The sequence below is a fragment of the Micromesistius poutassou genome (assembly GCF_964030765.1).
Source record: "Micromesistius poutassou genome assembly, chromosome: 12".
Lineage (NCBI taxonomy): Eukaryota > Metazoa > Chordata > Actinopteri > Gadiformes > Gadidae > Micromesistius > Micromesistius poutassou.
Window position 1 is genome coordinate 15216873 of NC_140282.1, and position 27241 is coordinate 15244113.

At 44.1% G+C, this 27241-nt stretch overlaps 2 protein-coding genes across 3 annotated transcripts; one reads left to right on the plus strand and one right to left on the minus strand.

Annotated features, from left to right (window-relative positions):
- Positions 1 to 630: 630 nt before the first annotated feature.
- Positions 631 to 12295, minus strand: tgfbrap1 (transforming growth factor, beta receptor associated protein 1). 2 transcript variants are annotated; one of them, XM_084476684.1, is made up of 13 exons: positions 12101 to 12295; positions 10788 to 11511; positions 9847 to 10041; positions 9377 to 9531; positions 7815 to 7897; positions 7472 to 7652; positions 7114 to 7274; positions 6812 to 6869; positions 6582 to 6725; positions 5968 to 6114; positions 3788 to 3950; positions 2822 to 3273; positions 631 to 2313 (listed from the first exon to the last, which is right to left on the minus strand). In XM_084476684.1, exons 2-13 carry the CDS (start codon positions 11485 to 11487, stop codon positions 2077 to 2079), a joined length of 2676 nt encoding a protein of 891 aa, XP_084332810.1. In that variant the 5' UTR covers positions 11488 to 11511; positions 12101 to 12295; the 3' UTR covers positions 631 to 2076. The 2 variants fall into 2 exon arrangements, with proteins under 2 accessions (XP_084332810.1, XP_084332811.1); XM_084476685.1 differs by having other exon boundaries at positions 12057 to 12295.
- Positions 12296 to 12624: 329 nt separating this feature from the next.
- cul4a (cullin 4A) lies at positions 12625 to 25468 on the plus strand. Its single transcript, XM_084476002.1, has 20 exons — positions 12625 to 13224; positions 13580 to 13695; positions 13947 to 14050; positions 14539 to 14608; positions 14764 to 14837; positions 15382 to 15544; positions 15855 to 15944; positions 16035 to 16117; positions 16376 to 16443; positions 16706 to 16824; positions 16919 to 17111; positions 17599 to 17703; positions 18386 to 18496; positions 19020 to 19105; positions 22336 to 22443; positions 22630 to 22743; positions 22845 to 22950; positions 23335 to 23507; positions 24167 to 24319; positions 24626 to 25468. Exons 1-20 carry the CDS (start codon positions 13080 to 13082, stop codon positions 24719 to 24721), a joined length of 2277 nt encoding a protein of 758 aa, XP_084332128.1. The 5' UTR covers positions 12625 to 13079; the 3' UTR covers positions 24722 to 25468.
- The last annotated feature ends 1773 nt before the right edge of the window (positions 25469 to 27241 follow it).

Here is a 27241-nt window from a genome sequence, read left to right on the forward strand (position 1 = left end):
CAACACTATCGTCAACTATACTGTTAGCATTTTGGTTTACTGAACACCCGTGATTTATTAGATAGCATGTCTGGCTTGTTGCATTCGTTTCATTTGGCACGGTTTTTTAACGGTTGTCGGAATTTCCGCCTACGTTGCCAAGTAGAGATGGGCGCACATCTCCACATGGCCCTCTAGTGGAAAGCAAGAGACACGCTATTTATATGGCAAATTCATTTTTGCCATAAAAAAGACTAAACCCATCCCTGTCTGCCACTTGATACATTTCTTACATCTTCCCAAATGTCCTGTTTTGTTATAAGGCTTATTTTATACCTCATTTATTTCAAAACTGCCGTCCTGCCAGTATAACTAAGGTGATGTTTTCAAAACCATAGTCCTTTACCTATAATGTGAAACCATTTGATAATTAAATGATTCCACAATCCTTCAGATATAATAAAGCTTATGACTGAATATCATGTGAACGTTAATATTAGTTAATCTTTATTAAAATGGTCCGCTCACAGTCAACATTCCATTTGGATGTGATTTACAAAGCAGTATAAATACTGAATATTTATACATGTCAATGTTTCTACACAAGCGTTGTTCTTATTTATTTCATAATATAAATACTTTGTGCAAGATGCCAATACTGGATTTAGATATGGTCAGGACTGGGTCTAATTATTTATATTTATATAGAGGTAATTTCCCTTCCATGAACAAATAAATGAATAAATTATGAATTAATTATCTAACAGTGTTCACTAGTTGGTAATGTTGTCTCGGTAGTAACCCTGAGGGATGTGTCCAGTATGCCATTATAACATTATAGGACAGTCACACACAAATAAAAGAGTGTTCATGGTGTTGAAATGTAAAATGGTCCCACCATTATTTCTCTCTGACCACTCCTTAAACACACAAAACAAGAACACTAATTTCAGTGCTGGGTCAACTGAGGACAGCTGCATGACTCTGTGGGACCTCAACTTCTGAAAGTTCATTAAGTAACTGAAGAAGGAAAAACATCAAACATTTAGTCAAATCAAAATGTATATTGGGCTGTTTCGGTCAGTCCCAATGGGACAAAATATAAATAACTACACATTCACCTGTAATGGTCAGATGTTGGAACCTCAAATATTACTGCAGATATTCCAGATGATAGATCATTTGCCGATTGTGAAACATGAAGTTTGACAGACACCTTCTCAGGACCACCTCAGACCAGAATACAAACCAGCAGAGGACAACCCTAGTACATTTGTCACCCCAATGTTAACAATAACCAGTACCACCCCCTCAACCAAAATTACAAATTACACTTTTATTTCGAAAGCAGCTGTTGATACATCACATATAGTCCCATCGAGATAGCCACAAGCTTAGCAAGCTGTGTGCATCCTGGAGGATAAGCCTAGCATTAGCCTAGCAGTAGCATGAAAACACCGACTGTGATGGGGGACAACAGCCAAGCTAAGCTCGTGTCAGATTGATTCCTAACCTGGCAAGACGTTATGTTGTGCAAGAATACCAAACCGTACAAATGAGTCCCGTGGTGGTTATGCGTCCGATGCCAAGGAGTTCCCCAGATAACGCGCTGAATGACAAACTCTGATCTAATGTTCTATGTCTCAAGAGAGCAGTGGAGGTTTTGACCCTCTGGTATTAGCGTTTGCTCCAAAGAAGTGGAGCTCAAGTTAAAGAGTTCTGTTTGGTGTGGACATCAGCTTGATACATATGCGGGGGGGTGCAGATAAGGCTGCATTTTCCCAGAGCAAGGGGTCAGTGGGGGAAACAGCACCTCACAGACTTGGTCAGGGAAGGAAGGAGGCAGTCAATGATTTGGTTTAGTCAATTCTAACATCATCCAGTTAAAAAAAAAAAAAAGAAATTAGTGTAAAAGCAGCACTGAAATAAATAGCTTCAAATCAACCATTTCTCCTAGGCACGTGTGAACGAGCACGCACCCACGTAAAAGCGCTCCCTCTCCGCGTGTCTCAGTAGCACATAGCATGACTGGGCTAGCCTTCTGGTTCCGGCGATCCCAGATCCTTGATTGGTCCAGATTCCACACTATCGGGAGTCTTACGTGTGATTGCTGTTCTGCGTCGAGTGTTTGTTTGGGGCGGAGTCCACGTGTTTGCTGGGGGCGGAGTCGGCGTGCGCGTTGAGGGCGGAGTCTGACAGTCTGTGTGCGATGCAGTGAGTGTGAACGGGGACGGCGCCGGGCAGACAGACCACGTCGGGGCAGCTGAAGGTGTTGTGGCAGAGGTGACAGCCCCGCTTCTCAGACACCAGGATGGGCATCCTCCGCTCCTTCAACTAGATGAACAAAAAAACAATGTTTAGTCATTTGTTGGTGTTTACTTCATTGCATTGATTTTCTGTCTCCCACACATAACGTGCATGGGGTCCTGTTAAAAGGCGATATATTAATCAAATTCACCTTTATTATTTCACGGTGTAACACGGGATGTATTCTGAATTATTCACAGATGAGGTATGATACGCTGATGCTATTTGTCAAGATGTAGAACCAGAAGTAATCCAACATTCCCTCCCGTATAGTCTGAATAAACAGGGGGACATGCTGATTGTTTTGAGGGGGTAGTTTCTAACATGAATCATAGTATTATAGTTGTAAATGCATTAGCATTAACAGCAATACTCTCTAGCTTTACGTCTGTTTTGACTGTACTGCGGACAAGTCAGCGTCGTATTTTGACCCTTCGTATTTGGACTCCTTAGCCCCTTAGCGGGAGTGTTAGTGTGGGCACACCGGATGATAATGACGTGGAGAGAGCCACGGTCGCGCCGACGCGGTGCTCACCCTGTCGTGCAACAGTTGCAGGTTCTCAGCGCGGGACAGGCCCAGCGCCAGGCGAGACGTCCGGCTAGCGTGCACGCTGGTCCGCACGGCCCGGCCCAGAAAGGGCTTGAGCAGCTGCAGGGACCAGCCCTCCGGGAGCATGCTCAGCACGCGCACCGCGTCAAACTGCTCGCCGTGACGATTCAGCAGGTCCACGGCCGCCATCTCGAGGTCTCCTCGTCGCTCTCCGGCTCCTTCGCCGAGATACAGGTCGAGGAGGAGGTGGAGGAGTTGCTGTCTGCAGGCTGGGCCCTGTGAGGAGGAGGAGGAGGAGGCCCAGAGGCAGTAGGCTTCCGCGGAGCTGTAGTCCTGTAGCTGGTGGACCAGGATGTCAAGCGCCTTTCCGTGATCCTCCAGCTTCCCGTGAAGCGTGGCGCGCTCCAGCAGCAGCTGATCACAGCCCTCCATCTTACCTGGGCCAATTATAACACATTTATTATATATTTGACACCAATTATATTTCTATTCATATTTAGGGCATTTAGCAGACTCTTCTGTCCAGAGCAACTTACAACCATTCATACACACATTCACAGAGAGGAGAGGAGTGGAGGGGTTGGGAGGAGGAAAGTGAAGGTATAAGGAGGAGGAGGAGGAGAGGAGTGGAGGGGTGAGGAGAAGAGAGCGAAGGTATAAGGAGGAGGAGAGGAGTGGAGGGGAAAGGACGAGGAGAGCGAAGGTATGAGGAGGAGGAGTGAAGGTATGAGGAGGAGGAGAGGAGTGAAGGAGGAGAGCAAAGGTATTAAGAGGAGGAGAAGAGTAGAGGGAGGAGGAGAAGAGTGGAGGGGGGAGGAGGAGGAAAGCGGAGGGGTGAGGAGGAGGAGAGGAGCAGGGGGGGCTAAGAGGAGTAGGAGTGGAGGGGTGAGGACAAGAAGGGGAAGAGGACGGGGTGAAGAGGTTGAGGGAGATGTGGCATGGTCAGCAGACCTAGTAGAAGCTGGACCCTGTAGAGGTTGGACTCCCTGAGGAGGGCCTGGAGCCTTTCCCGGGCTAGGGAGAGCTGGTCTGGGGCCGGGGGAGGAGAGCCCTCCAGCAGAGACAACACCTGCTCCAGGTACAGCACGGCCAGGAGGCTGTGGAACTTCTCCTTCTACACACAACAAGGAGAAGAGAAAACACACCCAGTCAGACCCAGTGTAAAAAGTGAAGGAAAGTTGAAGCATTAAAAAGATCAACATTTTAAATAATGATAAACTATAATAAATATGCAGGAAATATGTTGATACACACAATATGTATTTGGGGTCCTGAGTATCATCTATCAACCACATACACAAATAACAAAAAAAATTGCAATCCGACACAGGTACAATTCATATCGCCTGATTAAAAATATCAGATAGCCTGTGTGCTGAAGGTATTTATCGTACAACACAAGGAAGAATGTATCAGGGAGATTTTATTCCCAAGAGGAAGTGGACATTTGACCTACAGGTACTACATTTCAACTGTTTTTTTTGGATTGGAAAATAAATTGAGGTTAAGGGGTTCCATGGTTTGGAAAGCTTTGTGAGGCACTGCAGTATTGCGCATATTCCTCATTTCAGCATCGGCTTGTATAAGACGGTCGCATCAATGCAGCGATGGCAGTTTTACCATAAAAAGATCAAACAAAAGCAATAAAACACAGACATGAATGTGCAGTTGGATTTGTAATAGAGGAAAAGAGGTGAGCTGTGTACACTGTCCTTTTGACCGGGATCAGATAAAGCTGTATTTATAAGCTTGATACGTTGGTGACGTATAGATTCTGGCAAAAGGTCAGACTCTTTTCATAGGGTTCACCTAAAAGAACTTGCAGGAAAGGTTCGGAGAACCAGGCTAGGTTAGTGACTTATAATCAGTATAATCTGTATTTTTGCTGAAGAAAAAGGAAAAGGAAAAGGAAAAGGTTTGAACAGTCCTGTACACACAGACCCGGATACTAATATCTACTACCTAGCCCAGTGGATATTGTGCCGTATTATCGGCAGATTTGGATAGGGAGGAAAGCGATGTATTAGGAAACACAGAAACAAGTTGCAAGAATTGTAATACCCTATAAATTCCCTCTGATTAAAAGTTGCATTGTGTAAAATTGAGGGGGCCACTAGCGGTGAGGTTGCAGATTTCAACCAACCCCCCTCACCCTTCCCTTTCCAACGACTACCATGGCCTGAACTGGCCATTATTGTGTAAGGTGCCGTTAGGTACTTCCAATATGATGTAATCGTATAAATCAGCATCAAGTAGCCGGGTGATGAGGGTCTTTGATTTATGAGTTGTACTTAGTCTGTAAATGTAAAACTATAGGTCCTTATAATACAAACGCGATTGTTCATTGCCATATTTATCCCACGTCAATAAAATAATTACAATTAATGGAGATTAACGGGACTTTACGCATACGCCGCAATTTCCATTTTTACATAAAATAGGGAAATTACCGAGATAGGTAAAATCTCCAAAACATGGATGCATTAAAGAATGCACACCCACTCATCCTTATCGCTCTGATCCGCCATTCGCTACACTATTTTGATGTCTGTGCAGCGGTTGATTTCCACGTATGAGAGAGGTTTAAGCGTCTAGGACCCTTAGAGTATAACGCCACATCGTGTTTGAAGATGTGTGGAGCTCCTGGCCAGCAGCTGATTTTGATGTCCGCGTCCGAGAGGGTTAAGCTTCTTGGATACAGAGTATAACGCCACATTGTCTGGCGCATTTTATATACAACATCCCTCATTATAATTATAAAGCTCCTTTACTCCTCCTATTGACTGTACTTCACATAATCACAAATAGGTCATACCTATTGGGATAACACGCAAAACTCATTCCTACAACTCTTAGTCCAAAATGCATTTTCGTAAATGCGTTCCCCTACAGCATTCTTTTCCGTTCAGGGCTACTATAGAACCACTGCGTTGCACCATGGTGGCCTCCCTGAAATACTCCCCATGTAGATATAAAGGCGGCCTGCTCAAACTAAGGTAACACAACCCAACTATTCATATTTTCATGGGATTATACATGATTATTGAAATGTTCCATTTCTCCTGCATTTGCTTCAACCACTATATTCTATGCACTAGACCTTTAACAGAAGGTAAGCACAGAAGAGTTACCTTAGTGCGTCTTTCCAACACCAGGTGTTCCAGGTAGAAGAGGCGGGCAGGGCTGTGCTTCTCCAGGTAAGTGATGACATCGTCAGGCTTTGGCTGACCCGATTGGTCCTTGCCAGAAGACCTCTTGGTGAAGATCTGGACTCCTACCTTTGAACAATAAAGTCAGAATGATTCATTTGAGACAAATAATTCTGATTTAGCATTCGAAAAATGAGGGAATGTATCTGTACACGTCGATGTCGAATTAAAGTATTATTGATATAGCAGTAGTGATCAACCATTATATCGGCCGGCCGATATTTGCGTTTTTACATGTAACGCCATCGGCTGATCGGCATGATTTACAGACAGACAGACAGTTCAATAAATGTTCCTTTTTTTAAATTGAGACTTGTAACATTTGTTATCATCATTGTGTCATTTTTATGATGTAAATTGAGGGAGCAAAAGCAGTATCGGCTCCAAATATCAGCTCAAGAAAACCGGCATCGGCGTATCGGTTGTTAAAAAAAAGAAGAAAAAAAATGTTGAAAAAAAATCTGTATCGGCATCGGCCCTAAAAATGATCAGCCCTGATTATAGGTCTTAGTTCTCCAGGTCCTGTAGGTCCATACCTTGGGGTCTCTCTTCAAAGCCCAGTCGCTGTACCTCCAGACCAGGTCCAGGTTAGGACAGAAGGTGAGGAAGTCCACTATGTACTCGTACAGGTCCGGTCTGGTCGAGTCCTGCAGCTCCCCATCCACCACACGGATCCACAACTGGACCACAACACATAGAAACATTTTATACCACCCAGACCACAACTAGTGCACAACCGTCTGCTGCTAGGAGAGTTGGGGTATACCTGTAGAGCAGCAGAGTCCTGGCCATTACAGCGGTACAGGAGACCCAGGGCAAAATATCTGAGAAGAGACCGAATATATTGCATTTGGAGAAAGACTGAGCGGGAAAACCACAAAGGACACATCAAAGGTCATGTCAACACGACACTGGCTAAATGTAAAAGTTTCCTCCGGCTACACTACACTTCACCAGAGCTTTCACACAATCCATTCCTTAAAAACTCTTGTTTTGATAGACCACGAAAAACACAAGTTGTTTTATGGCGGAGCGAAGTCCAAATACAAGGTCAAAGCTTATACATACTTGCCGTGTTTCTCCAGCCAGGGAGCGCTGTCAGCCAGCAGGCAGGTGTTGTCGGAGGCCAGCAGGTCCAGTAGACTCTCGTGGTCCTGCTCAGCGTACAGCTTCAGCAGCGCCGTGTCCACTTCCTCCCGGGCCGCCCTGGAGGCCTCTGTACCACGGACCTGTACACACAAACACACACTCACACTCATCTCGCAGACACTTGAATCCAGAGTGACTTGGCAATTCAGATGGATGACTATCAAAGCACGTTATCAAAATTGGAGCTGCTCCAAAACAAATCTACAGGTACAGGAAGGTGAAGGTAGAACGTGAAGGTGGAACATGAAGGTGGAACATGAATCATGGCTCTCCTCACCGATCCCAGGTAGGAGATGAGGAACCGCTTGCAGCGCAGCACTTTCTCCGGGTCGCCCTGGGCCAGGTGGTTGAGGTCTGCGAAGGGGTGCAGTGGGGGGTGGCAGCGGGTGAAGGAGGACGTGGGGGGCAGCAGGAGGGGGTAGAGAGAGATTAGCTCCCTGACGTCCAACTCTCCCTTCCTGGGGACAGACCACAGAATCAGAACATATATTTGCCAAAGCAAAGTACAAGGAATACAATTTGGGGGGGGGGGGGGGTGGCAGTATCCTAGTAAATAGTCCACAGAGCTCCCAGCACTTAAACACCAAGTGTTGCAGTGACACGTCACCAGATGATCCCACCTGAAGTATTCTTGTGCTTCCTGAAACTGGAGCTGCCCAAACTGGATAAAGCCGGCCTGCTGTAGGATTCGTCTATGCAGGATCTGGTTCAACAAAAACAATATTATGACAACATATCACATGGCCTTGAATTTGAATTTTGGTTTTTAAAACATAGACGCAATACGTTTCCTGTAAGTGCAAGACAAACAACATTGTTTGAGTGGCTGGTTAAAGGAGAACTACACTGCACCTTTTCCATCCACTTCAATTCAAATCTCAGTTTCTCTTCTCTGTAACAAAGCTTGGTAAGCCTTGACCTCATTGTCACAGCGACTCCTACACCGTGTTGAATGCGATGTCTGTTTGAAAACACACCTGAAGGCTTGCCACCAGACACCCATGTCTGCTATATGGTCACACCACCTGTCTTGGTGTCCGCTACTCTCCGTGTCGAGAGGGGCTGACATAGAACAGGAGTTCCAATATTTTTTAAGCTTGCGAGCTACTTTCAAAATGACCAGGTAAAAATGATCTACCTAGATGCATATAAAAAGGTCAAAATGATGTACAAAAATGCATATAAAAAACATATCAATTTATACTGAGTACATACTCTGATGACTTGCGTCGCTAGTCTCAAGCAGGCTTCAAAATGATCATAAGTCGTAGTGGAACGGTATTTGGACTTAATAATCTTCATATGGGAAAAGACTGACTTGCATAAATAAGTAGAGCCAAATAATGCAGTCTAGGAGGTAGCAATTTCCTTAGGTTTGGATACTTTTTCCTCTGAGTAAGTTCCAAAGTTGTCCATGAGACCCGGACTTAAGCTCAATATCAGCTTGTACGATCAAAATCTCATCCTCCATTGCAGATGAGGTGAAACAGTGCTGCAATTCTTGATGCGAGTAAATCAACCTCAACATCTTCCCTAAATGGAACGCACAAAATTGCAGCGATTGGCTTGAGTAAAGCAAAGTCTTGAAACACTCAGGTTGCTCGCACATGCCTTCTGTTGCGTCTCCAGCTCTGATGCAAGGTTTTTGAAGTCCAAAAATCATGGCGCTGCAGCTTTGAGGATATATGTTGCATTTTTCGTTTGAAAGCATTAACTGAGTGGATGATATTGGCCAGGATTTTTTATTTTCTAAATTAAGCTTATTCAACTTGTTGGTCAAATCAATAAAAAAATGCAAAGTCTAGCAGCCATTTAGTGTCATTAAGTTGCGTGAGTTTACTCTCAAGGAGAAAGTCCTTTATCTCTGGACAGTTCTCTGGAGTTCTCAAAATCTCTGCAGGGATTTCCCCCTACTAAGCCATCTCACAAAACTGTGGAGAAAGAGGTCTGAGTAGTTGCAGTCAGCCTCTTCCATATGTGCACGAAAGAGGTCTCGCTGGAATAAAACAGGCGATTTCCGTTGCCATTATCTCTTTCATGTTTAGCATTTTAGCACATAATGATTGTTGGTGTATCATGCAGAGGTAATTAAGGAAGTCGGGGAAAGCATCGTCCTGCCTGCACTTGGCAATTAATCCATTAGAGCGGCCCACCATTGGTCTATTTTTCGACCCACACACACCTCGAAGCGGTCCCTGGGGATGTTGGGCTGGGCTCCTTCCGTCAGCACCAGGGCCTCCTCCACCCGGTCTCCAGACAGCAGGTCCTGGATCTGCTGCTCCAGGGGCAGCGGAACCAGCACATACACTGCCTTGGTGGAGGCCAACACCACCTTACCTACAACACACACACAAAAATACGCACAGATAGACACACAGACATACATGTGTGGATACAGACAGAGACAGAAATGCACGATAAGATATTGATCATCTCTGCAGAACTGTATGATGATGCAAACATTTGGTTGGGATAAATCTTAAGTGATAAACAAGTTCTCAGATTCACTTTGAACATTCAATCATTGAACAACTAGTTCACAACTGGTTCTCCTCATGTCATCACACCTCTCCAGCATTCTCCACTCCCTCACTCATACTTGCATGGACAAAAATTAAGAAAAAGAGAGAATAGAGAATAAAGGTTAGGTACCTTCAAAGTCCTGCAGGATGTGTCCGTCCCTGAAGGCCAGGCTCTGTTTAAGCTGCTGATCCAGCATGCTATGGATGGAGATGAAGTCCTGGTCCAGGGCCACCACATATGGGAAACACACGGCTGCACCAATCACACTCTCAGACCAGTTGACTGGCGCACGCTGGGACATGCCCTCCGCATTGGCAAACATCCCTGGAAGAAGAATACAAGCAAGGCATGAGATAGTGTAGAATTGTACGTTACTAGTAGACATTAAATCGCCATCAAATAGATAGTACTTATAGGCATCGACACATCTTGGTCTGTGTTTTATATATTAATATTTTCTATAAAGGGATACGCCGAAATATCAGTAAATTGGCATTTGCCTGTGTTCCCAGATTCAGACAAGATATTTGACTTGCCTAGCTCCTGGTCATGTGAGGGGAATACAGTTTGATTTACGTGTTCTGAATAGCTTATTCAAAACGAGGGTCAGTAACCACACAAAAAGATTGTAGATTGTTTAAAAACACATAGATAATTCTGCACTATTTTCAGCGCTGCCCATGATGCACCGCTGACAGGTTATTCTCCGTCTAGACTACCCAGACAGGAGCAGCTGACAATATATATGTGCCAGCGGCGCATAACAGGTACCCTAATAATAACAGCGCCAAAAGTACTGTTGAATTATCCATCTGGGTAAGACGGGAACAATTTACAAATAACTCGCCATTCCCTTTAAGCACTTGGATAAAGAAATCTTGAGTTTTGAGGGAATAACTATTTTCAGTGGTTATGGCCTTAACTTTCATCCTGGCACAAATGGAAGACCTGGGCAAAGTAGTAGAGTAAACTAGCAGCCATTGAGCCCATAGAACCTACTGATCTATGGGGACAAGGACTGCTAATCTATCTGCTAGGTTCCCCACACCAAACGCTGCGTTTCCACTCACCAAGGCCACCAGGCGCGGCCAGGAGGAACTCCTCCCTGCCGATCCTCTTGACGATGGGCCTCCTCTCCTCGCTGTTGTAGGGGAAGAGGTCCTGCGAGGCCCCAGTGGTGTAGTTCAGGATCATGTACTGGCTGGCCAGCGCGAGGCATAGAAAGTAGCCGTCGAGGATCACCACGCTGGGCTGCTCCGCCGTCGTCACCTCCTTCACCAGCTGCACGCGGTCCTCGTACACCGTGTACACCTGCACGGTGCGCCGCTTGGACGAGATCACCGCGATCTCCACACAGAACGGGTCGGCGTTCACCGGGTTTCCGTTCATGCAAAAAGACGTCACGCCTTTGATCTTGGCCCCGCCCGAGCCCGTCGCCGAGGGAACCGTCTCCAGCGTGGCCATGTCCACCAGGAACAGCACGCCGTCACAGAGAACGATGAGGCGCTCCAAGGCTGAGGCGGCACGGAGCTCTGCGACTGGTTTCTTTAGGCCCAGGTATTTCTGTTGCAGCTTCTGGGCCGAGTACTTTATCCCGCCTTTCTGAGACGGCACCTCCTCCAGCAGGAAGTGGTGGATGAAGCAGTCGTTGGTGCCCACGTACAGGTGTTTCCCACAACACTCGATACACTCCACGTTGATGCGAGCCTTGTCCCCCATCAGCAGGTCCCGCTCCACGGCAGGCACCAGCTCAAAAGCCTTCACACTCATCGCGATGGCATCTATACCAGAAGCCTGGAAAGACAGGAAAGAAGTCAACAACACCCAGGGACAGCATTGTTTACCAATCACAGATGACGTCAAGCTTGCATTGCCAGCACAATCATAATGATAGATAAAGGCTGATTGAAACTTAGACGACGTCAATGTTTACTGACGTAAGGGAATGCCATCTCCCAGCCATCCATTTCTGCTAGCCAGAATTAGAATCACATTAAAATTCAACATTAGCCACAATTAGCTGCAATAACAACACTGGATAATCAAGGGGCTTGCTTTACTGATGATCACTTAGAGCGACAGTTAAACTAATAATATTACGTATTTTCTTTAAACACTTGACTCAGGCTCAAGTTTATAAACCAACCTCTCCCATAACGCATTGGCTACCACCTTACACACTAGCTAGTAATAAATGGACTAGCATTAGCATAAACCTAATGGTAGCCCTTGCGCTAAAATGCTAATGTATTTAACAATCAGACGCATCTGAGAAGTAGTGTGCAGCTAACTTATTATTGTTACCTAAAAAAAAACGTAATTTGTTATACAGTTTATACCTCCTCACTTTAGCGGTTTTGCAGCAAATACAACGTTACGTTACCGGAGCGCAGTCCACATTGACACAGCGCAGGCCGGATCGCAAGGGATGGGCGTGGCCACTGGACTTCACGAACTCTTCATGGTTATATCTAACAAATCCATGTTGTCTGCATTTTTACAAAAACATTAAAAAAAACATTGGTGAATGATTTAATAGACTACGAATTAAGAAGTCTACGCTCAGCCGAGAGCTCCGGGCGTGGCTAACGACGCGCGTCCAGACGTCACGCTGATGGGCGTGGTCTCGACTTTACAGCGCATGATGCTGGGTCCAAACGCACGTTTTTTTTACGGTCTGTGGTTTGACTCGCCAAATGACAATTGTGATAATATGAATAATCGGTAAATATATATATTTTTTTAAATGACTTTTAACCTTATTCGAACCATTTACAATGTTCAGAAAATAATAATGATTAAAATGACAACATCTGACGTCAACATTGGAAGTTCCCATCAAACCGCACATTTCCTGAGTGCCCCTGAACGCAACTGAACAGTAGCGAGAAAAGCCATTTTGTTATGCTAGCTGGCTAAGTGGCTAAAGCCACTGCTCCTGTAGGTCTGTGGCAAAATGTTGTTTTTATTGTTTAGTTTGCATTTACACTCCATACCAAACATGGATACTAGACGACGCTTGTCCCTGTTTAACATGGGGACGTGCTTGTGAACATTAGCCTTCAGGTGCTACAAAAAAAAAAAGAATAACTGCTAGCTATATGCGGCTAGCTTGAAGCTGACACATCGTTAGCGTGATAGCTTTCTACTAAAATGGTCTCTCTAAGATATTAAGGTGTTATTTTGTATCTTATAAGTTGGAATTTGCTTCTTGGTGCGTTTCTACTCGGATTTCATTATTTTCTTTTAATTCAGTTGAGTAGTAATTAAGCAGTGACTGGCCATCAAAACACTGCAGCCACTACTCTCCTAACTAACTCCACCTGAGTTTGTTTCAAGATCAGTTGATTTCATTTTGTGATATGATGGCAGAAGATATCCGACAGGACAAGAAGGGTAACTTCTCTGCCCTGATGGAGCACAACAGCAACGGGGTGACTAGGTCCTCGGCTCTGGCTGCGAGTAAGACTGGCGCCTCAAAGAAGTTGGTCATCAAAAACTTCAAAGGTAATGCATTTCATTATGAACACCTACCGTTATGTCCAATGTACCAGAAACGATCTGTTCTTCACCTGTTCTCACACATTCTAACAATACACGACTATACAACAATACAACACTTCTGGGTTCCAAAATGATACATTATCCAACATCTATATGTATAATTTCTAGAATGTTCAACATTACCATATTTTCAAATACGTCATAGGTAATTCATGTTTATACCCAACACCTTTATGTATACACATGTATATAATTTACCAAACTATTTGAATTGTCAAAAGCCATCTTAATAGTCAAAAATGCATCTCTTTTTCTGCACCTTACATAACATCTATATTTGGTTGAACCTGCATAACAGACAAGCCCAAGCTGTCTGAGAACTACACGGAGGATACTTGGCTGAAGCTTTGCGATGCTGTGGGCGCCATCCAGAACAGCACCTCCATTAAATACAACCTGGAGGAGCTCTACCAGGTGTGTACCTTTTATTAATTTATACCTTACTTACCAACTATATAAGAACTATCTTTTTTGGTGTATATAGAAGACCCTTTCTAGCCAGAGCGACATAAAGTGAATTCAGAGTAATATCATTAAGTAGTTGGTTGGAAGGTAAGGTGTCAAACACTCTATCTACTTCACAAATTCACCCACTACATCTATAATGATCCATGAACAAGAGCTTGCTTAATTTTATGTTGAAATATTTTTTGCCCCATGTCCAGGCGGTAGAGAATCTCTGCTCCTATAAGGTGTCCCCTACCCTGTACAGACAGCTGCGGCAGCTCTGTGAAGACCACGTACAGGCGCAGATCCAACAGTTCAGAGAATATCCTTTACACTCATGACTGCTTGGCTGCACTTCACTATCATCATTCATAGTCTCTTCTAGTTTGCTAGTCTAGTTAAATAATTGTATTATATTAATGTTTATAATACTAAATAATTAATCAAATTTATTTGTGCTTTTCCAAAACGCTGAGTGTGAGGATATCACACCTCATTCACTTACAGTACCAAACCTAGGTGATGTATGGATGGCAGTTTGCACTAGAATGCTTACCACACACATATCAGTACAGAGGTGAGGAATTAAACCAGGGGATTGAGACCAGGGGGTGATTAGTTGGTAATGTTAGTAAAGAGCCAGGGCACTTAGCACCCCTCCCCTACATTGTGACGAGTTCAATGGGATCTTGAGGGACCACAGGGAGTCAGGAACTCGGTTTAACATGTCATCTGAAAGGGTGACCTTGCACCAGTTATTGATGGCGCTAGCGGTGGTGAGTATTGGTCTCTCCTTAACATGGAGCTAACAGAGTCTGTGGATAGCCTGTCCTTCCTCAAGAGGATGAACCGTTGCTGGCAAGACCACTGCAGGCAAACGGTAACTTCCGCTTCACTGTACAATTCATTTACATTACTTTTTTGGTGAATCTTTTTAAAATGTGAAGATACATCTATGATATGGTAATGTTAAGATTATATTGAAAACCCCTTTGACTTTTTTTAATGTTTTTTTTTTTGTTATTTTCCCACTAGATTATGATCCGAAGTATTTTCCTGTTTCTGGACAGAACCTACGTCCTTCAGAATTCCCTGCTTCCCTCTATCTGGTAGGAAATTTACCATTACAATTCAAGTTGTCTCGTTTGTCTGTCTCGAAATTGATACCAGTGTCTGTTTTACTGGGACACTGAGCTGTTCTAGGTTTCATCAGTGGTGTAAAGTAACAATAGTCGTTTTTTGAGTATCTGTACTTTACTTTAGTTTTTATATTTTAATACATTTGCTCAGGAGGACTTATTGATATTATGGACTTATTGTTGCTCTCTACAAATAAAATATGTTAATTGTCTTGTCGTGCTAATGGGTTATCCTTACATACTGCTTTACTTTTTTACTTACATTTTAACCCAGATAACTACTTAAGTCTAGTGTTATTTATTAAGTTATTTATTTACGGAGGACTTTAACTTTCACCAGTCAATTTCATCAAGGACATCTTTACTTTTACTCAAATAAGACAAGTATGACACCACTGGTTTGTGGCTGTATTTGTTTTAATATAAAGTCTTTGTTGGTTAACGGGGACACTAGGATGTAGTTTTAATATAACATTGTGTACTAGTTTTGACAGAATCATTGGCTGGTTTATAGGGACACAGGTCTGGAGTTGTTTCGTACCCACATTGTGAGCGACAGCGGGGTCCAAAAGCGCACTGTGGACGGCATCCTGGAACAGATTGAGCTGGAGCGGAGTGGGGAGACGGTGGACCGTAGCCTGCTGCGTAGTCTTCTTGGCATGCTGTCAGACCTGCAGGTAAGGCTGGTTAGGATGTCTAGACAGGAACGGAGGGAAGATGTTTCTGTTTGCTACATGACAAAAATAAACGGATAGTAAAGGTCTAGATTCGAGGTCAAACTGGGGGCCAGGATAGTGTGGTGGCTAGGATGTTCGACTTCCAAGCCAAAAGGTTCTGGGTTTGATCCCCGAGGTTTGCAGCTTACCTGTCGGCGTCCTTGAGCAATGTACCCTCCCTGCCCCTAATGTCATGCATCCGAATCCACATGGCCCTCTAATTTGCTGCATGCCTGTGATGGTGTGTAATAACGTCTTGCTGTCCCTGCAGGTCTATAAGGAGTCATTTGAGGAGAGGTTCCTGGTGGAGACCAACCGCCTGTATGCAGCCGAGGGCCAGAGGCTGATGCAGGAGAGAGATGTAAGCAGTCACATGAAATTGCAGTCACATTGCCTACCCGACTGTGTCCTGTCACTAAATGATGTGTGTGTTCTCTGTCTCTCTCTCCAGGTCCCTGAATACCTGCATCATGTGGCTCGTCGGCTGGAGGAGGAAAACGATCGAGTCATCAGCTACCTTGACCAGAGCACTCAGTAAGACTTTCTTCTTCTCCCTCGCTCTCTATTTATCTTTCTTTCAAATGTGAAGGGCTTATTGCGATGATACATCTATATATCTCTCTCTCTCTTTCTCTGTCTTTATCTTTTTCTGTCAGACACACAGCGGTCAGTGTATATGATCAGAATATTGATAACATTCCAAGTGGATACAGTTGAACTCGAACTTGTATGTACTCTCTGGGCCGCTGCCCCTGAACACAGCATGGTGACGTTACGTGTCCTTTCTTCCAGAAAACCGCTCGTCTACTGTGTGGAGAAACAACTGCTAGGCGAACACATGACCTCTATCCTCCAGAAGGGTGAGCCAGGCAAAATCATTGATATTATATACTGTATGTATTATATACACAAATCGGTGTAAAATAACTGAATCAATAATTACATCAAAAATAAAGAAAGAAGAAGACATATGCATCATGGAGGATGCAGGAAGACTAATAACCAGGTCACTGGCCGTTGTTAAGGCTGTGTGGGTGTGCCAAGTGTGACCGAAGCATGTTCCCAGGTCTAACCTGTACTGTCAGGTTCTTGATGTTAATCCAGGCGTTTGTGTACCGTCAGGTCTGACCGTTCTACTGGATGAGAACAGGGTGACAGAGTTGACCCTCCTCTACCAGCTCTTCAGTAAGGTCAAGGGAGGTTTACACACACTGCTGCAGTTCTGGAGGGACTACATCAAGGTATACCACCATCACATGCTCATGGTGACCAGGAGGAGACATGTCATGAGCTCAGAAAACACTCCCAGCTGTTGTTGTTGTTGTTCTCCTCCAGGCGTTTGGAGGGGAGATTGTGGGGACCCCGGAGAAGGACAAGGATATGGTGCAGGAGCTCCTGGACTACAAGGACAAAATGGACAATGTAGTGCACACCTGCTTCGCACGCAACGAGAGCTTCATCAACGCCATGAAGGAGGCCTTCGAGGCTTTCATCAACAAGAGGCCCAACAAGCCGGCAGAACTCATAGGTTGGTCCCATGAGGAAGTCCCCTTACTGGTACCGGGCAGCTTTATATAGTATTTTAATGATCCTTTTATTTGTTTTTACATCATTTGATGTATTGGGCCTGAAATCAAATGAGCTGTAGATGTTTTAAGAAAATCTTTAATATTTGTATTCTAAAAATCCATTTCTAAAATCTCTGTTTTATAGATTACAGATTCATAATTTACGGTTATTTTAAACAACATATCCCTTGTGGTGTGGTTTCCCTTGTCAAGCTATTTATTTAGCTTATTTGCAGGAAAATTGCTCTATAAATAAGGTTTGATTGATGGACTGAACCCTAGAATTGAAAGTGAATCAAGTGGCTTGAAAGTCAATAATCATCCGTGTTGTGCATGCATCATGCACAAGGAGGATTATTCACTGGTGGATGATTATTCACAGATTATTTACTGGTGGTGGTTTGGTCCATGTGGTTATTGGTCTTGCCATGTTTTTTGTGAATCCAGCGAAGTACGTGGACTCTAAGCTGCGTGCCGGAAACAAGGAAGCTACGGAGGAGGAACTGGAAAGGATCCTGGACAAGATCATGATTATCTTCCGCTTTATACATGGTAATTCACTGTTTATATTTCCGTTGTATGTTTTGATAGTTTAATACTCTAATGCTATCAATACAGGATAATACATTCCCTGCCATTTTTACACAATAATATACACTACTTATATTAATACATGGTAGTACTCATGCTCTACTGCTGTTTATACTTGTGGCTTTACATAGTATGTTTTCATAAGGAAGGATGGGACTTAAATCAGACTCTGGGGTGACTTAAAACCTATTAAATACTGTTTCATAGTCTATTAGACTGAAACAGTCAGTACGTTTACATGCACAGCTTAATCCGATTAAAGCCATAGTTCGACTATGCGCCGCAATTGGACAACTGCAATTGTCCAGGTATACATGGCGCTGAGTAAATCGATCCATTGGCCGAAGCGTGTCGTGCCCCGGTACGATAGGTGGCACTGTGCCCATTTCAACTAGTGGTAATAGAGCCACCGGCTGACCTCTTTACATCACCAGCAACAACAAACTGCGGCATTCGAGAATATGTTTTCAGTAGACAGCTGTCAGTTTACTTCGGGTCCATATCATTTCTTCAACGCTCCATTGTTCTGACCTCTCGGTCGTATGTGGACTCCTCCGGCTGCTCTGCCGGCGTAGGAGTCCGCATACGACCGAGAGGTCAGTATAAATAAACAGTATTTTAATGAGACTGACATGCTCCACAGGAAAGGATGTGTTTGAGGCCTTCTACAAGAAGGACCTGGCTAAGCGTCTGCTGGTGGGGAAGAGCGCTTCTGTAGACGCAGAGAAGTCCATGCTGTCGAAACTGAAACATGGTGAGCCCTCCTCCATATCCAACACTGACCTGGCTCCCATGTTAATGGTGCTGTGGGTAAGGTTTAAACGTGCTGTAGGTAAGGTTTGATGGTGCTTAGTGCTCAGTGAAATATCTGCTCCGATTGATTGTGACCTGTCTCTGTATAAAACTATTTTGATTTTAGACCAACCCTTTATTCTTGTGGGTCAATCAGAGGTCCATAAATGCAACACTCAATGGTGGAGTACCATAGGGAGGGAGGGGAGGGGACATTTTTTAGGATTGTAGAATTCCTTTCTGCTCTTTTCTGATCAATCTTTAAAACATTCAGATCTTAACTACAGCATGTCATCTAACACTACTGATTAAGACAAACTTTTCCGTTTCCTTCTCCAGCAAATTCCATAATTGTGTTTTGCTGTTTTTGTTTAGCATGCATGCTACCTCCCGTAGGCTATACAAAGTGAATGGAGTAATGGCTAGGCTACTGTTTGTTACTGCTTACTAGCCTGATGTTTGTTGTATTTCTGGTTCCTCTACAGAATGTGGTGCAGCCTTCACCAGTAAACTAGAGGGAATGTTCAAAGACATGGAGCTGTCCAAAGATATCATGATCCACTTCAAACAGGTACGCACACAAACAAACGTACGGACGACAAGCTATAAGATTGTAGATACACATGAGCTGCTTTCACCTATGGACGTGCATCCGTCTGTTCTCCGTCTATTCTACGGAGGTGCCGTATATGTGAATGACATATCCTGACGTTGGACCTCCTGAAAAAATACTACCCCCGAGGTAGTATGTTCTCCGCAGGAAATGCTAATTACCTTATATGTGAATGAGCAGTAGGATGTCGGCATTTCACACCAGTTGAGTGGGCGTGTTGATGACGCTTCGGTCTACGTTTGCATGTCATTGAGTGGCACCCGCACTCAACCCAATTGATAATCAGCCTATTGCCTTTTGTTCGCTGAATGGTTTAAAAAAAATATATATTATTATGTTACACCTTTCCTGTGCCCTGGACTACGAACCTCGATTAGTGGGTTAGCGAGGTATGTTGCGCTCAAAGCCTGGGTTAGCTTGGACACGAAAGTCGATCTATTTTAGCATCGCTGTATCACCATGGTGACTTATGCTGTCAACCAAACCTGGTCGGGAGCAGGTTTTCAGCTAAGATAAGCGCAGCTTCCTCGCCCCTCCGTTGACAATGACGTCACCATTTGTGGGTTTCCCCGTAGACCTCGGAGCCCGTATCCTACAGGGGTCTCTCCGGAGACAGAGGGTCTTTCGGGACAGATCCGATCCCTTGGCATTGCCTGAGAATTATTCTTTATGAGAGATACAGGTTCTCATCAGAGGGTATTCGCTACTTTATCGTCCTTGTTGGACCTTATGGAGACAGTGCTTACTGTTGCGCAGTGTGTCTCCGTGAGAGAGTGGTAGAGTGGAGGTAGCGTGTCAATCTTGAATTTCTGCGTGCGGGGTTCGTCTCCCAATTGATGAGCATTTGTGTGAAGCTTAAAAAGTCATAAGTCTTATGGAATACTAATTTACTGAAGGTTATGGAATTATATTTTTGTACTTATTTCAAACTTGAATCCATGTTCTCACGACTGTGCTGGCACCACAAGTATGGGGGTAAAAGGCATGATGATGGACCGACGAGATTTGAACGCCGGTCGCTGGCGTTCGGGTCTTATAATAATCCACTACGCCACCGCCGCTACCTCACAGCGGTCGAAAACATATGCAATACATTTCTTACATAGGGTGTATTTAAAGTGAATTCCCTAAATTATAGAACAAGGCAGGTTGGACGTTGCTTATGCAGTTTGAAATCAGCATCACTCTATTGGGATTAATGGCGAACAATTCATCATTTGGCATCGTTATTTTATAGACTAAATGCAGAATCCTTTCACTTGTATGAATTTACATGATCGAATTTACACAATTTTTTGCCAGCATGCCTCCCTAGCCAGTAGCCTATGTGCAGATTTTTGAACTCCTAGGTGTTAATTATGACAATCTGTTCCTCTTGAGTAAAATGACGCGATAATCACCCCTTTCACGTGAACACGTGTTGAACCTAAAGCGGAAAACCTGGCTCGACTAATCGAATCCTAAGTGAGTGTCGTAGTACCATTTAACTCTGATCGCGAGTTGCGTCTCTGTCGATCCAGGTTTTCTCAAGAAAGTCTGTATGTTCAGCGAGGTTCGTAGTATACCCCACTGCTGTCGGCTCCCAAATTCTCCCGCCGATTTTCTCGGGAGTAACACCCTTCACTTTGACCGGCAGTGGGTCTGCTTATAGGTTTGAATATGGTCGGAATGAAGCGGCCACCGATTATTGACAGGCTGTGTACTTTATTCTTAGTTTCACTAACTTTACAGTAGGGCCTACACGTTTGCACAGACACAACCAGACTCGTTCATTACCTCACTAAACTGACACTCGCTCACACACACACACACACACACACACACACACACACACACACACACACACACACACACACACACACACACACACACACACACAGAGAGCCATTCTCGTCCACACACATGCGCTACTCTCGTAACAATTATTATTGACAACAGTTAGCTGAACATTATAAGGCCTGTCCTTCCATTCCCTGTTTTCTCAGTTAAACACAGAAATCAACTACATTTGTCCCAGCGTTTGTTAGATGTGAAATGAAGCCAAAGAAGACGCTCTCTTCCTCCGGCAACGCAGTCGGTCGCGACCCCTTTCTTGTTCGTCGTTTCTTCTATTTGTCTGTAACTCAATCTTTCATCGATCGATGCGGATGTTGTGGATGCAACGGAATATATGCATCGCTGCAGCAACATTTAACATGATCGCGATGAGTTCTGCCCGTTTTGCCTGCGTGCTGTCTGCGGTCAAACCAAAACAAACCCGATCCCGCCTCTTGCGACCCTACGTCATATGCCGCCCCTTGCAAGCCCGCCCCCCTTAAGCAGCCGGAGATTCTACTGACACCGATCTCCGCATATCGGGCATCAAGGGTGAATAAGTGTGAATGACCCTCACTGTCGAACCTCCGGCTCCACAAATGCGGAGAAAAGACGGCGGTCAAATGTGAAAGCAGCTATGGACTGTACACATTTCTGTGTAGTTAAACTGGTTGTTATGATCGCCCTCCATCTGATAAACTCTGCTGCTGCTGATAGCAAGATAGATAGTCTTGTGGCGCTCATTTGCTCTCGCAAACTGCTAGCTCCACTTCCAGGCAGTGTGGAGAACTTACTCACTGTAAGCAACATGTAATTATGCGGGGAATAAGGTTAGCGTGTGAATTTAAAGAGCCTGTGAATCTACTGTTTTAGCTGGAATTCTGGAACACTGAGATTTAAAAAATAAATGGTTATTGTACGTCACTTATTTTTTATTTATTTGTAATTTCACCTAAAAAATGCTAATAGTTGCAACTGAGTGTTTCTTCTTGTCAGCACTACTTCATATAATAGGTCTGAATCACTGACAGGGTTTTATGTGTCACTTCAACAGAGTTTGTTTAGAAAAGGTAGCATTGATCATAGTAAGGGGCCTAGGCGCTGTACATTGCTCATATGCAAAAAGAATTTCAGTGCAAACTGACAAATAAAGTCGTATTGTATATTCTTTATTTTCTGGCAAAAAAAATGTCACCTTTTTGGGCCATCACCAGTTTGCACCCCTGGTATAGATGTGCATATATACATCTATGTATAATATCACGGTGTAACAGCTATGATAAATCTGTGTGTCTATGGAATAGTTTGGTTGAATATCTTCAGGAGGCGTCTATGTATGGCTATTGTATATGTGTATCTTGTTTCCCCTGCAGTACACCCAGAACCAGAGTGGCCCCAGCAACATCGAGCTGACGGTGAACATTCTAACCATGGGCTACTGGCCCTCCTACACTCCCATGGAAGTCCACCTGCCCGCCGAGGTCAGTCTTTGTTTCAGGGTCAGGGGTCAGCCTTTCGGTGTCAGAATCCCGCCTGTGTTGTATGGTCAAATGTCTTTTTGTGTAACAGCTAAGCTATGTCGTCTTTTTGCTGTGTCGATGGTGACGCTACATGAGGTGTTAATGTTCTTCTAGCTGGGTACTAAAATATGTGTGTGTGGTGTGTAGATGGTGAAGCTGCAGGAGGTGTTCAAGGTCTTCTACTTGGGGAAACACAGTGGAAGGAAGCTCCAGTGGCAGCCCACTCTGGGCCATGCCGTCCTGAAGACCGAGTTTAAAGAGGTGAGACCAGGGGGTAAACTGGTTTAGAGGTCAAATTCTGGAGCGACGATGTTTTAATATGGTGGGTTTTAACGTGAGACTAAAATCAACTTGTCTTTCAGGGGAAGAAGGAGCTGCAGGTGTCCCTCTTCCAGACCCTGGTGCTGCTGATGTTTAACGAGGGGGAGGAGTTCAGCGTGGAAGAGATCCGCGCCGCCACTGGGATAGGTGCTCGCTCTCTTCCTGTCTCCTACTTGGGTTTATTAATCGCTCGTTTAGCGTGACGCTTTTATCCAAAGCAACTGTCAGGGATTTTTGGAATAACCGAGTAGGTAGGGCAGATGGAGCATCTTGCCCAAGGATGCATACAGGCAGACCGACAACTATGGGGTTCGAACCCAGTACTGTTCGGCTGGGAGTAAACCCCCTGTCCTCCAACTTATCCTGCCCCACTACTGGCTTCCTCTACCAAGGGGATCCTGGTCCTACTACTTTCTGTTTTCTTCTGAGATAAAATAGGATGACTAATGTGAAATTATTCAAATAACAAAATTGAAAAAGAAATCGACAAGTTATTGGAATTCACGGTGGTGTTTGTCGTCCTGGTTACAGAGGAGGGAGAGCTGAAGCGTACGCTCCAGTCGCTGGCTTGCGGTAAGGCCCGTGTCCTCAACAAGAACCCCCGGGGGAAGGACGTGGAAGACGGAGACCGCTTCAACTTCAACAAGGACTTCAAACACAAGCTGTTCCGCATCAAGATCAACCAGATCCAGATGAAAGAAACGGTACGGAGGCTCTGGAACTGTCACATCAGCCACAGTCCACCTCCTCCATCCCCTCTATCCCAACTTCCTTCTACTTCTACCTCCTCCATTTTCTCTCCTTATCCCATTTTCTCTCCACCAACCACTACCTCCTCTTTTTCCACCTTCCAACCTCCCCGTCTACCTCCTCTATCTACCTCCTCTTTTTTCTTTTTCTCCTCCCCTCTCCTCATGTTATGCTGTATTTTCCTCAATAATTTCCCCCCAGGGATAAATAAAGTTCTATCTATCTCTCTATCTCTATCTCTATCTCTCAGCCTTGATCTCTACTCTCAGCTGACCCAGGGACACACAATGAATTGTTTATGAATCAATTTTGGCCCATCTAATTAGCGTATCATGAAAGGTAGCAATTAATCATTCTAGTATCAGTTGTACCATATGAATGGTACAGGTCCATTCGTAATTCGTTCACAATTCACTAATGATGTTGTTTTTATGCCAGCAGGGGGAAAAAAGAGGAACTGGTTTCACCAGTCCACATAGGTTTAGCAGTAGTCAGTGTGTATGTGGCTCAGTATTCGACGGCAAGCTTCATGTTGGGCTCTGGGTATTTGACAGGAGGTTGTATTTTAGGCTCAGTATTTGACAGGAAGCTGTGCTTGTGCCCGCCCCACCAGGTGGAGGAGCAGGTGAGTACAACAGAGCGCGTGTTCCAGGACCGGCAGTACCAGATCGACGCAGCCGTCGTGCGCATCATGAAGATGAGGAAGACTCTGAGCCACAACCTGCTAGTGTCTGAGCTCTACAACCAGCTCAAGTTCCCCGTCAAGGTGACTTAATCACAGGCCCTCCCTCCTTGTGACTTTACACTACGGCAGGGGCTGACATTTTGCCTGACGTCACTGTTTTGAAGTCTGACGTCACCATTACAAGACCAGTCTGCAGTAATGATAAAAGTTACAAAAAGTAAAACAAGAAAATTCTAAACATTTTGTTCTGTCTTGTGGAACAAATATGAGGGACTTTTCATTTTTCTACAGGGTGGTAGATTTGCCAACATGTCTGTGTGTAGGGGGACTCTTAAACACATCATTCTAATAATAATATAAATGCTTATCTCGCCTGTCTTTCCACAGCCTGGGGACCTGAAGAAGAGGATCGAGTCCCTGATAGACAGAGACTATATGGAGCGTGACAAGGACACACCCACCCAGTACCACTATGTCGCTTGATTGGGGAGGAGGGAGGGACTATTGGGGGGGGGGGGGGGTGGGGGCTTGTATTACTGAAAGACCCTTTTTTGGCTCGTTATGTTTGACGATCCCCAGTTCTCACGTACTTCCGGACACAAACGGATAAACTCTGGACGCGATTGGTCCAAGCCGGCTGGAAGTTCTGTCCCTGATTGGCCGGATCATTGACTCACTTTTAAACTGAAGATAAACAAGCACTTTGGCGTGATGTTTCCGTTTTGTTTTTTTTCTCTGGGTGAAGTTCTGGCAATCCTTGTCTCACTACAGTCACGGCGGAGTCAAGGAGAGACCCAGGAGACGATTTCTGGTGTATGTTGTTTTTAGAATGCCTTCTTCTTGCGGATGCTTGTTATGTTATTTTGGGGGATTCAGTCAGTTCACTTCCTGACTTCAGAAATGCGTCCTGCGTGGAGCCCTGTGGCGTGGAGAGACCACTGTCGAGAGCTGGGTGTTGGAGATGAGGAGATGATATAGGGTCTGGGAGTAGAGATGGGGGATGAGGGTGGAGGTTAGGGAGGGGCAGAGAGAGAGAGAGAGAGGGAGGGAGGGAGAGAGGTGGGTTTCTAATCTGAGGCACCAGCCAGAAACAAACCACAGGAGAGAAATGCCATTCAACACGTTTCCAGCAAAATGTCCAGTAGGTTGAAGACAAGAGTTTTTGTAGATCAGATTGTATTCTTTGTAAGCGTGGGAAAAGTTAACCTGAATAAATGGTTATTTAATGAATGACGACGTGATGATTGTGATGATGATGATTTTGTAACTTTTCAGTAGTAAGTAGTTATTAGGATTCCTGTGCTAGTGGCTACTACTATATACTTCAAATGGTAATTTGATTTCCATCCCTTCAATTAAATTCATTACTTAAATACACATTTTTTCTATTGGAGACGACCAGCACTGCTGTGTGACAAAGACACCCATTGTCTCTCCATTAAGCTGATTGTGGGCTAAAAGACAACCATGAGTTGTGCAAGTTAACGAAACAACCCGTCAACAAGACCACAAAACATGATTGACAATTTATAGGCAAGCTTACTTAAAACAAAAATCGTGGCTGTAGAATAGATTTCAATCACTGAGAAAACGTTTTGGGTGAGCTGTATTGTATATGGAAGCAGCTATGCCATTGAAAACTCATTAATTTATTGTCATGAAGTCCAGCAAAAAATGAAGGAGAGCAACAACGAAACAGTTCTTGATAAAAATGTTGATACGGTATGAGACAAGGTAAACGTATTCTAATGTCGGGGTCACAGCAGCACATGCACTGTGTAGATGCTGGCTTTGGAAATGTCAAAGTTAAGATTCGAGATTTTACATAAGCCTGCTGTAAAAAACGTGCTAAATCGTTCCCGACCTCTTAAACTGCCAAGGAAAAATAATTGATTTCATCAAAATAATAGATATGAATTAACATGCTTACTTATGAGGTTACTTTTGAAAAGCACCAATTATAGCCTATGTATTTTTTATTTATTCTATGTTGGCCTAAAATCTGAAAGAATCTCTCGGGGAGGTGACAGTTCTTGGACAGCAGCGCGCGCCTTCTTCCTCACCGCCCGGTGAAATGAGAAGTCATGAGCCGACATGCACACGTTGGTGCGCGTGGTGACATCACATGATATCGGTTTTGCCGCGGGATTTCTCACGACTCATCTGGTGACGATCAGCGGTTATTTTCGAGGTAAGCACTCGAGGACGTTTCAGGACAGGCGTCAGCGCTGAAACTCAGATGAGATTTACGTTATTCATCCCAGATGAGAAATTAGGCTCTACATAGGCGCAAACTCAGTAGTAGGTATGTAGTATAGTAGTATATGCAAACAGAAAAGACACAGTAACAAAAATACAAAGCTTTCCACAATATTCAATGTCTAGCATACAGACATGTTCGCCAATGGTTCCAAAGTCTGGAAACCAAGACAGCGATTAAGTCGTTTTCTGACTCAGATGCCCTACAAATAAATCTATACATCAGGTTACGTAGCACAGCAGGTCGGTACCTCGACACTGACAAACATATGGCTTGCACTGGAGCTTCTTGGAGCTCTCAGCAGCTAGTAGCTAATATATGAATATAATAATAATAATAATAATAATAATCAACTTTATTCAAGACACAGGAAGGTCCAAAAAATAAAAAATATATATAAAACAATACAAAACATTTGAGAAGAATGTAGATGAGGCATCAACAATTGTACACAAACATATAGGCCTACTAGCTTCGGGTCCAATGTTTCCAGAAGCAAGATGAGTACTCAGAGAAACAGTTAGAGACACAATAATAGAAGCCACTGTTATTTTTTTTATGTGGGTACTTTCTTGCTACCTTCTTCATTGGAACTCGTTAACCTATTCAGAATCTGATCTTATATTTTATTCATAAGATTTTTCATACATTAAACTATTTACAAAAATAAAATTAACGCTACTAATAGAATAAGACCGGGTTTGATTTGGGTGAAGTGCATGTTAATAGTTTTTTTTAGAGGT

What these genes read in the sequence shown, in the direction of transcription:
- tgfbrap1 (XM_084476684.1), bottom strand. Translation starts at nt 11,487, where the DNA reads ATGAGTGTGAAGGCTTTTGAGCTGGTGCCTGCCGTGGAGCGGGACCTG. An exon ending in TCCCCAGGGACCGCTTCGAG is followed by an intron (nt 7,898 to 9,376) that starts GTGTGTGTGGGT and finishes TTGTTGAACCAG; the next exon opens with ATCCTGCATAGACGAATCCT. An exon ending in TGCAACTGTTGCACGACAGG is followed by an intron (nt 2,314 to 2,821) that starts GTGAGCACCGCG and finishes TTGTTCATCTAG; the next exon opens with TTGAAGGAGCGGAGGATGCC.
- cul4a (XM_084476002.1), top strand. Translation starts at nt 13,080, where the DNA reads ATGATGGCAGAAGATATCCGACAGGACAAGAAGGGTAACTTCTCTGCC. An exon ending in AAGACCACTGCAGGCAAACG is followed by an intron (nt 14,609 to 14,763) that starts GTAACTTCCGCT and finishes TTTTCCCACTAG; the next exon opens with ATTATGATCCGAAGTATTTT. An exon ending in TACCTTGACCAGAGCACTCA is followed by an intron (nt 16,118 to 16,375) that starts GTAAGACTTTCT and finishes CCTTTCTTCCAG; the next exon opens with AAAACCGCTCGTCTACTGTG.